This window comes from Diadema antillarum, unplaced genomic scaffold, assembly GCF_040938485.1.
Source record: "Diadema antillarum isolate AM-2024a unplaced genomic scaffold, OU_Dant_1.0 scf00000073, whole genome shotgun sequence".
NCBI lineage: Eukaryota > Metazoa > Echinodermata > Echinoidea > Diadematoida > Diadematidae > Diadema > Diadema antillarum.
Window position 1 is genome coordinate 1,359,667 of NW_027270962.1, and position 12,298 is coordinate 1,371,964.

Here is a 12,298-nt window from a genome sequence, read left to right on the forward strand (position 1 = left end):
TTCTGATCTAACTGGCATGAAACAATTCATAACACAAAAATTTTCACATCATGTATGGAAAGCTGCAACACTCAAAGCTGCAACACTCAAAGCTGCAGTAACCAAATCAACACTCAAAATGCTCTCAGCTGTTTGGTTGCCACCACGCTGCAAGCGTGGTAACCACGCATACTGGATTTAATCGTGAAGTGTTTTCCAAAACACAAACATAAAAATAGTTTTGTCAATATTCCTGAATAACTGACTGGGCACTGCTCCGACAAAGGCCCACACTAGGACGTCGTTCCTAAGGCTTCAATCGTGTCGTATTCCTCTTCGCCGTCGCTGGCCATCTGGTCTCCGTTGTGGGAGTGGCGAGGTACAAACTCTGCCCTTATCGCCTCCAGCTCGTCCAGTTGTTGCTTGAAAGGGAAACAGAAAAAAAGAGTCAAGTGAAATAGAAGCAAAAGTCATTTAACACAGAAATGTGAGTCTAGTGAAAGCGAAACAAAAGTCACATGAAACAGAATTAACCCATATCGGGCCATCTACGGGATATTCTGTAGTTCGTCTGAACGCCACAGGGGCCACATACGGAATATCCTGTAGTGAATAAAATGACGTATGAACGACGTCATTCACTTCTGCTGAATACTATGACTGTACTATGCATTGAATGGCAGCATGTTATATATCATGGATTATTAAAGAAATTTTTTTCCTCTTTCAAATGATATATAACTTGTCTATGTTTTTTTCATTGCTTGCTAATGAAGAGTGATTGTTGGGAGAGTTGTCTGTTTGTCGGTGTGTGTGCGCGAACGATGCTGGGCCACTTCTTGGGCGTTTGTTAACACAGGTGCGTTGGCCCGATATGGGTTAAGAATCAAGTGAAACAGAAACGAGTCATATGAAATGCAAATAAGAGTCAAGTGAACGAGAAACAAGAGTCACATGAAACAGAATAATTAAGAGTCCAGCGAAACAGAACTAAGAGTCACATGAAACAGAAATGAGTATCAAGTGAAACTGAACTTAGAGCCAAGTGAAAGAGAAACGAAAGTCGCGTGGTATACAGAAATGAGTCAAGTTAAAAAGAATCGAGAGTCAAATGAAACAGACACAACAATCAAGTGAAATTGTGGGTCTTTATCGTCTCCAGCTCGTCCAGTTGTGCTTGAAAGGGAAACAGAAAAAAAAAGTTACTAAAACAGAAATGAGAGTCAAGTGAAAGTAAAAAAATAGTCACATGAAACAGAAACACGAGTCAAGTGAAAGAGAAAGAAGAGTCGAGAAGGAAATCAGAGTCACATAAAACAAACAAGAATCAAGTGAAACGGAAACGAGAGTCAAGTGATACAGAAACGACTCAACTTTAGAAGAATTGAGAGTCATGTAAAGCGAAATAAGTTGTGTGAAACAGAAAGGAGAGTCAAGTGAATCAGAACAAGTCATTTGAAACAGAAATTAGTCAAGTAGGAGAGTCAAGTGAATCAGAACAAGTCATTCGAAACAGAAATTGGTCAAGTAGGAGAGTCAAGTGAATCAGAACAAGTCATTCAAAACAAATTAGTCAAGTAGGAGAGTCAAGTGAATCAGAACAAGTCATTCGAAACAGAAATTAGTCAAGTAGGAGAGTCAAGTGAATCAGAACAAGTCATTCAAAACAAATTAGTCAAGTAGGAGAGTCAAGTGAATCAGAACAAGTCATTCAACACAGAAATTAGTCAAGTAGGAGAGTCAAGTGAATCAGAACAAGTCATATGAAACAGAAATTAGTCAAGTAGGAGAGTCAAGTGAATCAGAACAAGTCATTCAAAACAGAAATTAGTCAAGTAGGAGAGTCAAGTGAATCAGAACAAGTCATATGAAACAGAAATTAGTCAAGTAGGAGAGTCAAGTGAATCAGAACAAGTCATTCAAAACAGAAATTAATCAAGTGACACAAAAACGAGAGTCAAGTAAACAGAAAGATAATCCAGATAAACAGAAATGTGAGTCAGTCGAAAAGTAGAAGTGAGCAATAAAAAAGTCACAATAAGAGTATGACTACTTTAACACCAGCAAGACATTCCACTGACTATGTGCAAAACAAAAACTGAGACACTATCATAACATAGTCTTGTTTGACTTTGAGGGTTTACAAATTCTGCATACATCACAAACAACTGCCCATGAGCAATGAAAAGGCTCATATAAAAGAGGTTATTCATTCTACCCTATGAAGTATTTAACATTGAATAGTCAAGATCATAATAAAAAAGATACAGCAAAGACTTCTGGAATATGATTTTGAACTCGTTTGCTTGAAACTGAGCTTGCATTTTCATCCTTTGGTGCATTTTATGCTTTTTTATTATGAATTACAAAATCATTGCCTTAAAAGATATAAGTCTTCATTCAACTAAAGAGAGTAATTTTGATGTAATCTAGTCTTAAAGCCAGATATAGAATCAATGTCAAAAGAAGACTGAGGGTATCTTTTGGAGCAAATTTTACCATTACGCAATGCGCCTGCCAAGTTTGCGAGAGTAACAAGACAAATGCAATTAAAATTACCTTCACGTGAGCCTTGTGGATCGCTCTCTTGTTGTTGATGTGCCTCTTAGGGAATGGATTCAGCTCATCAAATGCGATCTGGTCGAAGAAGTTGAAAATAAGAGAAAACACAATACATTACTATATATCCTGTATACATTTGATGAGGTCTTTATTTCTGCAAATTTCATGAGTTCGATGCTACATGTACATTGTATTCGCAAATTTAACAACTTACGAAAAAATATTCAACCTGATCTAGCTATGAATGCAACATGCCCATAAGCATGTCTTCGTTTATCACTGTACGTTAAACACTTGCCTGGCATCTGACCATTCTGCTGTCTTTCAAGGAGGCTAGAAAGACTATTAGAAAATGGGAGAAAAGAGGAGATGGTGCACACAAACCTGGGAGAGGCGCTGGATGTCAGTGAGCATCTCAGGCAGCCGTCTCAGGAAGGCAAAGATCTTGAGGTAGTCGTTGAGTTTGAGGATCTCGTCCTCGAAGAGCTTGAAAGCGGCCAGGGAGTAGCGGAAGAGAACCTTGTTGCCTTCTGATAGGACCGTATCCCAGATTCGCAGCATGGTCTGAAAAAAAAAAAAAATCTGATTCCAATGACATTCATCACTACAGAAATTTGAAAAAAAAAATCAAACAAAATAGAATTGCACAAATTGCTCTGTAATATTTGAAAATAGTCGATCATGGTTGCCATAGCAATGTACAGCTCACTCAGCTCATTCACACGTTATACTATCTGTGTGTCTTCTCAGTATATTTATAAACTGAACATTCTTTCATCATTTTATTTACTCAAGGAGAATATATCGATGTAAACATGTTTGCAAACATATATGTCCCAATTAATGTAATGTCACATACTGTAAACTGAGGAATATTCACATGCGTTTTAATTTTGCGAATTTCGCGAGTGCCGAGATTCGCGAAATTAAAATGCACACGAATGTTCTTGTCTACACTATATGCATGGAGCACCAGTGGCAAATCACGCAATCAAATTTCATGCCACGAAAAAGGCCGTCTGCTCCAATTCACAAAATTTCATGTTTTACAGTACTGCATTTACCATGGCAACCAGTATTTTCCCAAACAAATCTGACACATGAACATATTGTGAATAGACAGGACCAGAAATTAGAGCACGCACACACACACAAAGAAACAAACAAACAGTAATGAAAACATAACCTCCTCCCTTGGCGGAGGTAAATACCTTTTCACAAACATATTGAACAGCTTTTACAGCACGGTACTCTCCGCATAATCGGGTAGGCTCGAGCAGAGCGTTTCTTACCCGATTAAGCGGAGTACCCGATTATCAGAAGAACAAGTCTCATTTACAATTGATACACACAATATGTATGTTCATTGATTGTACACTGCACCAAACACCTACACTACATTATACAGTACATACCGTACACTTTCTCAGTCACGAGCAATAATTTACACTCGTTTTATGGACAAATATGTCTTTGACTATAGACTCCTCCCTAAAAAGCAGGCGTTTTCCGAAATGAACACGTCTCTTTGAGTGCACTAGTCACATAGAACGTTGGGTTATTTTTCGAGAAGTGACTGGGGAGAAGAAAAAAATAGAGCTGGTGCATGGCCTGATTTTCGGTGCAACCTTTTCGTATTGTGAATGTTGTTGCGGAGCAAGGGAGGAGCGCAAGTGTGTTTAGCTCCAGTCTGTCTATACAATTATTGTGAGTGCCAGCTATATATACACATGTGTAATGTTCGTTTATGTGTGGCAAGTCGGTACTGGTACATGTGTTTTCATGTTTAATCATTATTTACCCATAAATGCGGAGAGGCAACCCGATTATCAGGTAATTTTAACCCGTTGAGGACGGACTGATTTTGCTACAACACGCATTTCCCATAGACACCTGCCCGAGTATACTCGGGACTCGTCCTCAACGGGTTAATGTGCATTGGAACTGATTTTCACATTACTACCCAATTAAACGGAGTACCCGTTTAAAAGCGATACCCGATTACGCGGAGAGTACTGTACTTGCCCATTTGAAGAAACCTTCTTTACTTCTATCAACACACTGGAGTAGCTAATGACAGCAGTATCCAGCCGCCGTTGATTGACTACCCCATGCATTAGGCATGAGAACGGCTGACTTGTGTTAGGTATTCAAAATAAAATTGGATATTTCCCCTACGGGTTCATGCTGACAGGAAAGAGGTCAGGACCTTTGACCTTACCTCTGCTGGAATGTTGTCACAGAAGCAGGTCACAAACCAGTTGAAGGTCACAAGAGAGAGGTCAATTCTGAAAAAGGTCACAGTATCAGACATTTAAATTTTCTACTGACATCCACAATCCATGCAGAATATAATCTTTTTTTTATCAAACTCAAAGTATGCTCCGTGGTGGAAACCCCTTGTGCGGCACATTATTCCAAGACGCCAACGTAGTCATGCTTTGAAACAAACATTCTGTTTTTCAAATCTACACTAGTATGTAACCTCTATAGATTTCTATTAAGCTGGACATGTAGTGAGCAAAGTTGTAGAGAAAATGCCAAGCTTTGATTTGATATAAAATGTATGTCAACTTGATGACTGTTTTTCTTTGAAATGACGAGTAGCTAAACACTTTCCAGGGTGTGTCATCTCTTACCAACATTTAGATAGGTTAGGAGAGTCCATTTGAATTGAGTTATACATCATTTTAAAGCTTAGAGTCTGTTCTTTCGGAATCTACTTTTCAGTAGAAATCCATGTCTGGCGACTTTTTGTTTGTTTTGTGATGCAGGGTCACATATATCTATAACATGAGTTTGATTTCTGTGAAGAGAAAACCATGAAATAATCAATGGCATTTATAGCATTAATAAACAATTATGGAATGGTATAAAGAAAATCAAATCAACCTACGAATATTCCTCAAAGTGGGTGTTAAGTCTGGGAATCTTCTCAGCCAGTAGCTCTCGGAACACTCTCTGGTCCGTCTGGGAGCCGATCAGCGTCTTGCTGTAATAGTCCACCGGCATGATGTACTCCACAATGGCTATCAGACACCTGTTGTGGAGGAAAAGTTACGATGGATGGTAGAAGGCTTAATGGTGCACCAAATATTCTTCCTTGGGTATGTATGTGGCCCTGGAAAGGGCCTATCTACTCTCAATGTTTCGGCAAGCATTATTGTTCTTGCTGTTTTCAAGACAAGTTGATAAGGTACATGTAACTGTTCAAGAAAAGTTGCCTCACATTGTCAAATTCCAGAAACAAATATTTGAAGAGTTTGATTTCAAAATGAGTTAACTCCATTCTCATCAACTGGAGATATTTGCTAGTAAACCTGCCAAAACAAAGATGAAATGATAAGAAAATATGGGATATCTTTAATCATATTAACAAACTTCAAGAATATTCTTTGATACGCAACAAGAGAGTTATCGCTGGAATTATTTAATTTTGCTCTGATGACGGACTTACCTTAAAATGTCTAAAAATGGCACTTAACTCATTTAGCAATTAAACTCTTCATTTCTTTACTTTGATTTTAAGTTCCTTCTTGATTTTTCTTGGCACAGAATCAATGAGAGTAGAAAAAGAAAATTGAAAATTTCATGTAGGTTTCTGTACAGAGTCAATGAAGTAAACATTTCCACCCCATATTTCTCAAATATAGGGTATGCAGTAAAATTCAGAATTGCTAACTTAGAGAGAGGACGAGCAGAGACTCCAACTCTCCCGCTTTCGACGGGAGATCTCCTGCCGAAAGCCCATTTTTGCAAAATCTCCCGTTCTCCCGCTTGAGATTTAATTTCTCCCGCCCTGGCTCTGTGTCTCCCGCTTGAAATGATTTCTTACTTATTGTCATCGTATGTTGAAAAATAAGCCTTAGATAGCACGAGAGAGCATCTAGAACCCTAGAGCTTCCAGGGCCCTTACGCGGGCCCTTGACCCCAGCCGTAAGGAACTTTGCGCTTCACGCACATCAAGTTGGAGTCTCCCGTTTGCTAGGGGTTTCAGGCGGGAGAATCTCCAGATCAGAAGGTGCTTGGGGTTGGAGTCTCCGGACAAGACGATTTGAAAGTTCTGAGGCATAATTTACCACATGGCTGGATGGATTAATTAATCGGTCAGATTTTCTAATATTTACCAAAAGGCATCTTCTTCTTCCAGATACAAGAGAGCAATGGCAGCTACACGATTCAGGCCCTGAAACAGAAGAAGGAAAACTTCATGCAGTTTAATAGAGATCACCATGTTGTAAAGCAAGATATTTTTGCAGCATGACATTTTGTGAATTGGAACAGACAGCCTTTTTAGAGGCATGACATTTCTGGGAATTACCACTGCCATTCAATGCATATAGAGTAGACAAGAAATTTCACATATCATTTCCATTTTGCAAATCTTGGCTCTTGTGGAATTCGCAAAATTAAAATGCACGCGAACATTTCTGGTTTCACAGCACATCAAACTTTACACTTAAACAAAAAATATTACAAGCACTGTGGCAAATAGTTTCCACCAAAAAACTTAAAAGTAGGCAGAATATGTTTGTTTCTCATTATGGATTAAAATTTTCCAAAAAAACAAACAAACAAAGGAGGCAAGAAGTCAGGTGGTAGCTGTGATGGAGTGGAGAGATGTGCGATGATGTCACAATTGCTTTGTGACATCATTTCATAAATAGTGAACTATCTGAAAAATGTCATAAAGTGTAACTTCATTCTTGAAATAGTACAACATAAAATGTCAAGCATGCCATCATTCTAAAAAACCTATAATCACATAAAACCCACAATTAATCACCAGAGTATTGATTCAAAATATAGATGAACATAATTCCAAAATCTAGGAGACTTATTTTCCTTGATCAAAATATGAAGAGATGGCTAATATTATAGCAAGGAGCGTTTGCGAAGATCAGGGAAAACTTGGCAGCTCTGTTAATAGAGGATTACTAGACAATCAAACTGAGGTGAAAAAGAATCATGGAAGACTCACGACTTACCTGACAGTAGCCAATAGCTGGGTTGTGTACGCTGTAAGCCAGAAGAACTCGCCTAAGTTTGGGAATCTAGGAGACAAAAGCAACCAGAAAAATCAATCAACCATTCTGTCAAACAGTTCCCAAACACAACATAATCAGTTATGACCAAGAAGACACATCCTTGCATCCATTCACTAGTTCTACCAACTTTATAGTCAATACATGGGACTGTTATGAATTCTAGCCTTACTAGAATGGGTATCTGATGACACCCTCTCTGCTTTTTCAGCTCCCACTGTATAGCGACGTTGCTAAAATCACTCTAACATTAAAGGGATGGTATAGAAATGGATGACATGATGATTCAGTTTTTAACTTTTTGTGAGATACTTAGAAACCACTTCATCAAATGTCTAAGAGCAAACAATTACATCAAATCAGAAATTCAAAGTTAATTTGATGAAAATCAGTTTTGAAATGGCTAAGATATCCAAAAACAAAGTAAAACAAAGCAACCCTAACACAAGGTGGGTCCCACCTTTTATTAGGATCACTTTGTTTTGGATATCTAAGCCATTTCAAAACCAATTTTCATCAAATCATCTTCAAATTCCTCTCAGAATTGTATGCTCTTTCACATTTCATAAGAGGTGTCTCATTATCTTCAAAAAGCGTTGGAAACCTGAGGCCCATCTCAACCGAAACTATACCATCCCTTTAAGAAGTGATACGTAGACTTACACACAAAGTACTCTCCATGGAGATGGGATCTTATCATGTCCTCTTGTGTATCCATGTTAAGTCCAGGAAATTTTCACAAATATTTGAAAAACATTCAACTAAATACTCTATACGCAAATAGTGCGTCTAATTTTATGTGAATTAGGACTTGACGACAATTTCACAAGTGGTAAAATTTGTGATAGTAGCGTACAGTCATGAACTGAGAAATGTGTGCAAGTACGCCATATTCATGTCGAGACCAGAGTTAGAAATATTTTTCCGTGTTTTTTAATTTGCAAATAGAACCTGACTTGCCAAATATCGGGAGTATACAGTATGCCACAGAAAAATTGCTGTTGTACAATATTCACGAAATCACAGTCAACATGTCTGTGAGTTGCAGGTAACAAGTTTAGTCTTAATTCAGCCTAAAAGAGGTTTTAAAAGCCAGCACGAGATGAGTCAGATGACAGGTGGTAAGAGAAGATGAACTCACGCCTTGTGACTCCAGGTTGTCATAGTGACGGTTGGTAGGCAACGTCCGCAGGAGGTCCAACTCAATCTGTTTGGTGGCCGGACTGGACCTGAAACTCTGCCGTGGATGAGTAAAGAAATACATGTATTAAGGATGAAGATAAGACCACAGCTACATTATGTATAAGTTTTATTGTTCCCCCACCCCCAACTTATGAACTCAAAATGAATTCATGTCACATGATTCATAAATATAGCATTTGATGGGGTTAGTAACACAATGTGCTGGGTGGTAAGGTTACATGTAGGTGTTGAGAAGCTATTCATTGTTTTATACACACAATTTCACCAAATCAAAATTTGTTGTTTAAAATATTTGGGCACTATAACAGTTTGAGAATTTAGCAACTGAGGTGGACATGCCAAAAAAAAAGAAAAACAAACAGAAGAAAGAAAGAAATGTATCACTCTAATTGTATACCAAGAGCATGTCCAAAGACAACTTTTTTTTTTTGAAAGAAAAATAAAGATTGGTGACTGATGAATTGTTACCTTGCTGTCTAGTAACTTCTGATAGTATCCCATTCCAGTCGTTTCCTTGTCCTTACGTACTCGCATATCAACACACCTGGGGGAAGATATAATCATACAAGACAAGGAGATCGGTGTTAGGAGAGTACATGACTTGGGATAGTCAGATGATAGCATTGAGAATCGGCTCGAAAAGAAATTATTTTCTTGGTGCATGTATTGTTCACAATTTCCTGTGCATATTTGACACCACTGCCACACAAACTATCTTTAGTGTTGTACTTTTTTCTTCCACAGAAGTGCACAGGATACCATTTAAAATATTATTCCTAAGCTGACATTGCTGATCAAATTTGAATTGGAAGATTATTCCCCCATGAACGGGGGTTGGTATTGGTCATCTGCTATCCAATAACTTCATACACACCATATCAATGGCCAAAATCTGGACCTACAACATGGAAATGAATGCATTCTTTACAACTCTGGTATTATAAAAGTGTTCCCCCACCATATTCCTGTTAACAGGCATATTTAGTCACTCAGAATGGTTGCAGTTTCATCAAAGTACAGATTTATTATAATGACAAAGATATTAAAGGTAAATCACAAATTAAAAGCCTACAATCATTCTAATCAATTTAGCATCTACAACCTCATGTCCAAATGTCTTCGTCCAACCAATTAAATCTTTCTGTACCAGCTTGTCATATAATCATGTGCATTCATAAAACAAAGTTCAGCAGATTTGTCGGTATTTTAAAGAGTAGTACCAAAGTTGACAAGAAAGAGTAAAATCCACTCCATGATGTCACTGGCTACATACCATTTCCAGATCCTAGCCCTGTACTCATGGGGGATGCCTCCACGAATCAGAGTCTTTAGCTCTGGCTGGAATGGGGAAGAAAAATTGGGTGGGGAGCAGCAAAAAAAAAAAAAAAAGTTTAAAGGAAGAGTTTCCCTACAATATTATGTAGGTGAATTCTGCACAACAACATGCAGGAAGATTAGTGAAAAGCTTTGAAAATTAAGTAAATGAAGAATTGGACAATCCATTCAACATTATAAACTTTGAGAATTTTGAGAGCTGATCAATTTGTTGCTTATCTACATCCACGTAGAGCAATATGTCACTCAACTGCAATAAAAGACATGTGGAAGAACTCGACAGAAGAATTTCATGAAATTTGAAACACAGAAGATGACAAGTCATGAAAAGATGACACTGATATCTGACAGATTAATTCATGATGCATCCACCTCCATCATCGAAACACAAAGGCGTTTTCACATCAGCCTATTTCTTATTTCTTTTTTGAAATGCGATAGCTTATGACTTCGGGAGACCACATGACTTCAAAAGATCACATACGATTTGTGCGCAGGTTGCCACAATCGATCGGGTCACATACACAAGGCAAAGACGGGATCCATCGCACAAATGTCTTATAATGTCAAATATTATAAATTATCATCATAAATTATTATTATTATAAATTATAAATTATGATGTCAAATAACATGATATTTTGTCATTGGGTTTTGAAAATCTAAGCAAGAGATTCTACAGATGTACTATTTTGAAACATTGGGCCTACATGAAAGTGCCTAATGAGTGTCTTTAAAGTTTTCATGACGTTTCAAAGATCAAATGACTCACCGTCATGGCGAGGTCCTTCTCAGGGTGGGCTACGAGATAATTCTCCCACTTCACTCCCCGGGAAACCTCTGCCGTTGAGCGCTTTGACTGGTATCAATACAAGAAAGGATGGGGAGAAAGACTCAAAAGGATGGCACAGTATTGGTGGAGATGAGCATTGAACTTTAAACTTTTTGTAATTTACTGAGACACCATTTATAAGATATTACACAGCATACCATTCTTACAGGAATTCAAAGTTTATACGACGAAAATTAGTTAATTTAAAATGGCTAAGATATCCAAAAATAAAGTAAAACAAAGTGATCCCAACAAAAGGTACGTCTAATCTTTTATTAGGATCGCTTTGTTTGGCTACCTCGGCCATTTCAAAACCAATTTTTATCAAATAAATGTTGAATTCCTCTTTATAGAATTACATGGCTATTGCTCTTTCATATTTTGTAAGAGGTTTCTCATCATTTCATTAAAAAAAAAAATGAAACCTGAAGCTAGGTCTCTTCCAAAACTTTACCATTCCTTTCAAAAGATTACAAAAGAAGCTCATCATGAGATGACAGCACATGTATAATTACTCTCTGACAAGACTGTGATAAAATCAGACAGGGTTCTGTTTAACTCTTTATGTGCCACGTTCGCACGTCCGGCTCAGTCGACGGCGTGCCAACTTCGCAAATTCTGCTCAAACACACAAAGCCGCCAAAACTGATGGATAATCGCCAAATCCCGAGGTGCAATGAAAGCATTTCTCGTGCTTTTGTTCCTCTCACATGCGGCTTGCATTCTGTGTGGTGATTAACTATCAAGCGGTGTTCCAAACAAGATTTGCGTGTACATTCTAAGTGTTTGTCACGATTTTATGTACAAAAGTTATGCCTTTACAGTAATGCAGCAACTGGTCATTTACAACTAAAAGAATAATTGAAAATTGATTTGTCATACAATTTCTATCGATGCAAAGGTTTGCAATTCCTCTTGAACTTTGCGGACAATATGTTCAGCTTAACAGAAATTTGTAGATTGAAGTTATATACAAATTGGAAAAGCAGATTTCTTTCTCAAAGCATTACTACCTTCGTGTCTCAGAATAACGTGGTACACATGGGGTTTCCACACTGACACAAAAAGAGTTAACAATGTTGCCATCTTGAAAATGGAATATACACAGTCCTACATGTCACCATATTCTGTGATATTGTGCATGATTATTAAGCCACGGAAATGTCTGGGTTGAAAACTATTGACAAACACTTCAAAGTAAAAAAAAAGTGAAAATTTTCCAGAAACCTGATATCCCCTACTGAAGATTTTCAAGAGACAGCAGCGTGATAAACCATTCAGTCAACAGTTTATCAGCATGGTGATATTTGTTCATACATCTCAGGCTATGAAATTCTCCAAA

The 12,298-nt window shown here is 37.7% G+C and overlaps 1 protein-coding gene across 1 annotated transcript in view; it reads right to left on the reverse strand.

Moving 5' to 3' along the window:
* Positions 1–272: 272 nt before the first annotated feature.
* The window catches only part of LOC139717238 (TBC1 domain family member 2B-like), a 70,680-nt gene continuing 58,654 nt past the window's right edge, over positions 273–12,298 (reverse strand). Inside the window, exons 20-30 of the mRNA XM_071628737.1 lie at positions 10,897–10,983; positions 10,063–10,127; positions 9,258–9,333; positions 8,728–8,823; positions 7,530–7,595; positions 6,669–6,727; positions 5,438–5,581; positions 4,763–4,829; positions 2,926–3,105; positions 2,539–2,616; positions 273–401 (exon numbers count right to left, since the gene is read on the reverse strand). Of these exons, the coding sequence (XP_071484838.1) occupies positions 273–401; positions 2,539–2,616; positions 2,926–3,105; positions 4,763–4,829; positions 5,438–5,581; positions 6,669–6,727; positions 7,530–7,595; positions 8,728–8,823; positions 9,258–9,333; positions 10,063–10,127; positions 10,897–10,983 (1,047 nt within the window). The remainder of the gene's footprint in view (positions 402–2,538; positions 2,617–2,925; positions 3,106–4,762; positions 4,830–5,437; positions 5,582–6,668; positions 6,728–7,529; positions 7,596–8,727; positions 8,824–9,257; positions 9,334–10,062; positions 10,128–10,896; positions 10,984–12,298) is intronic.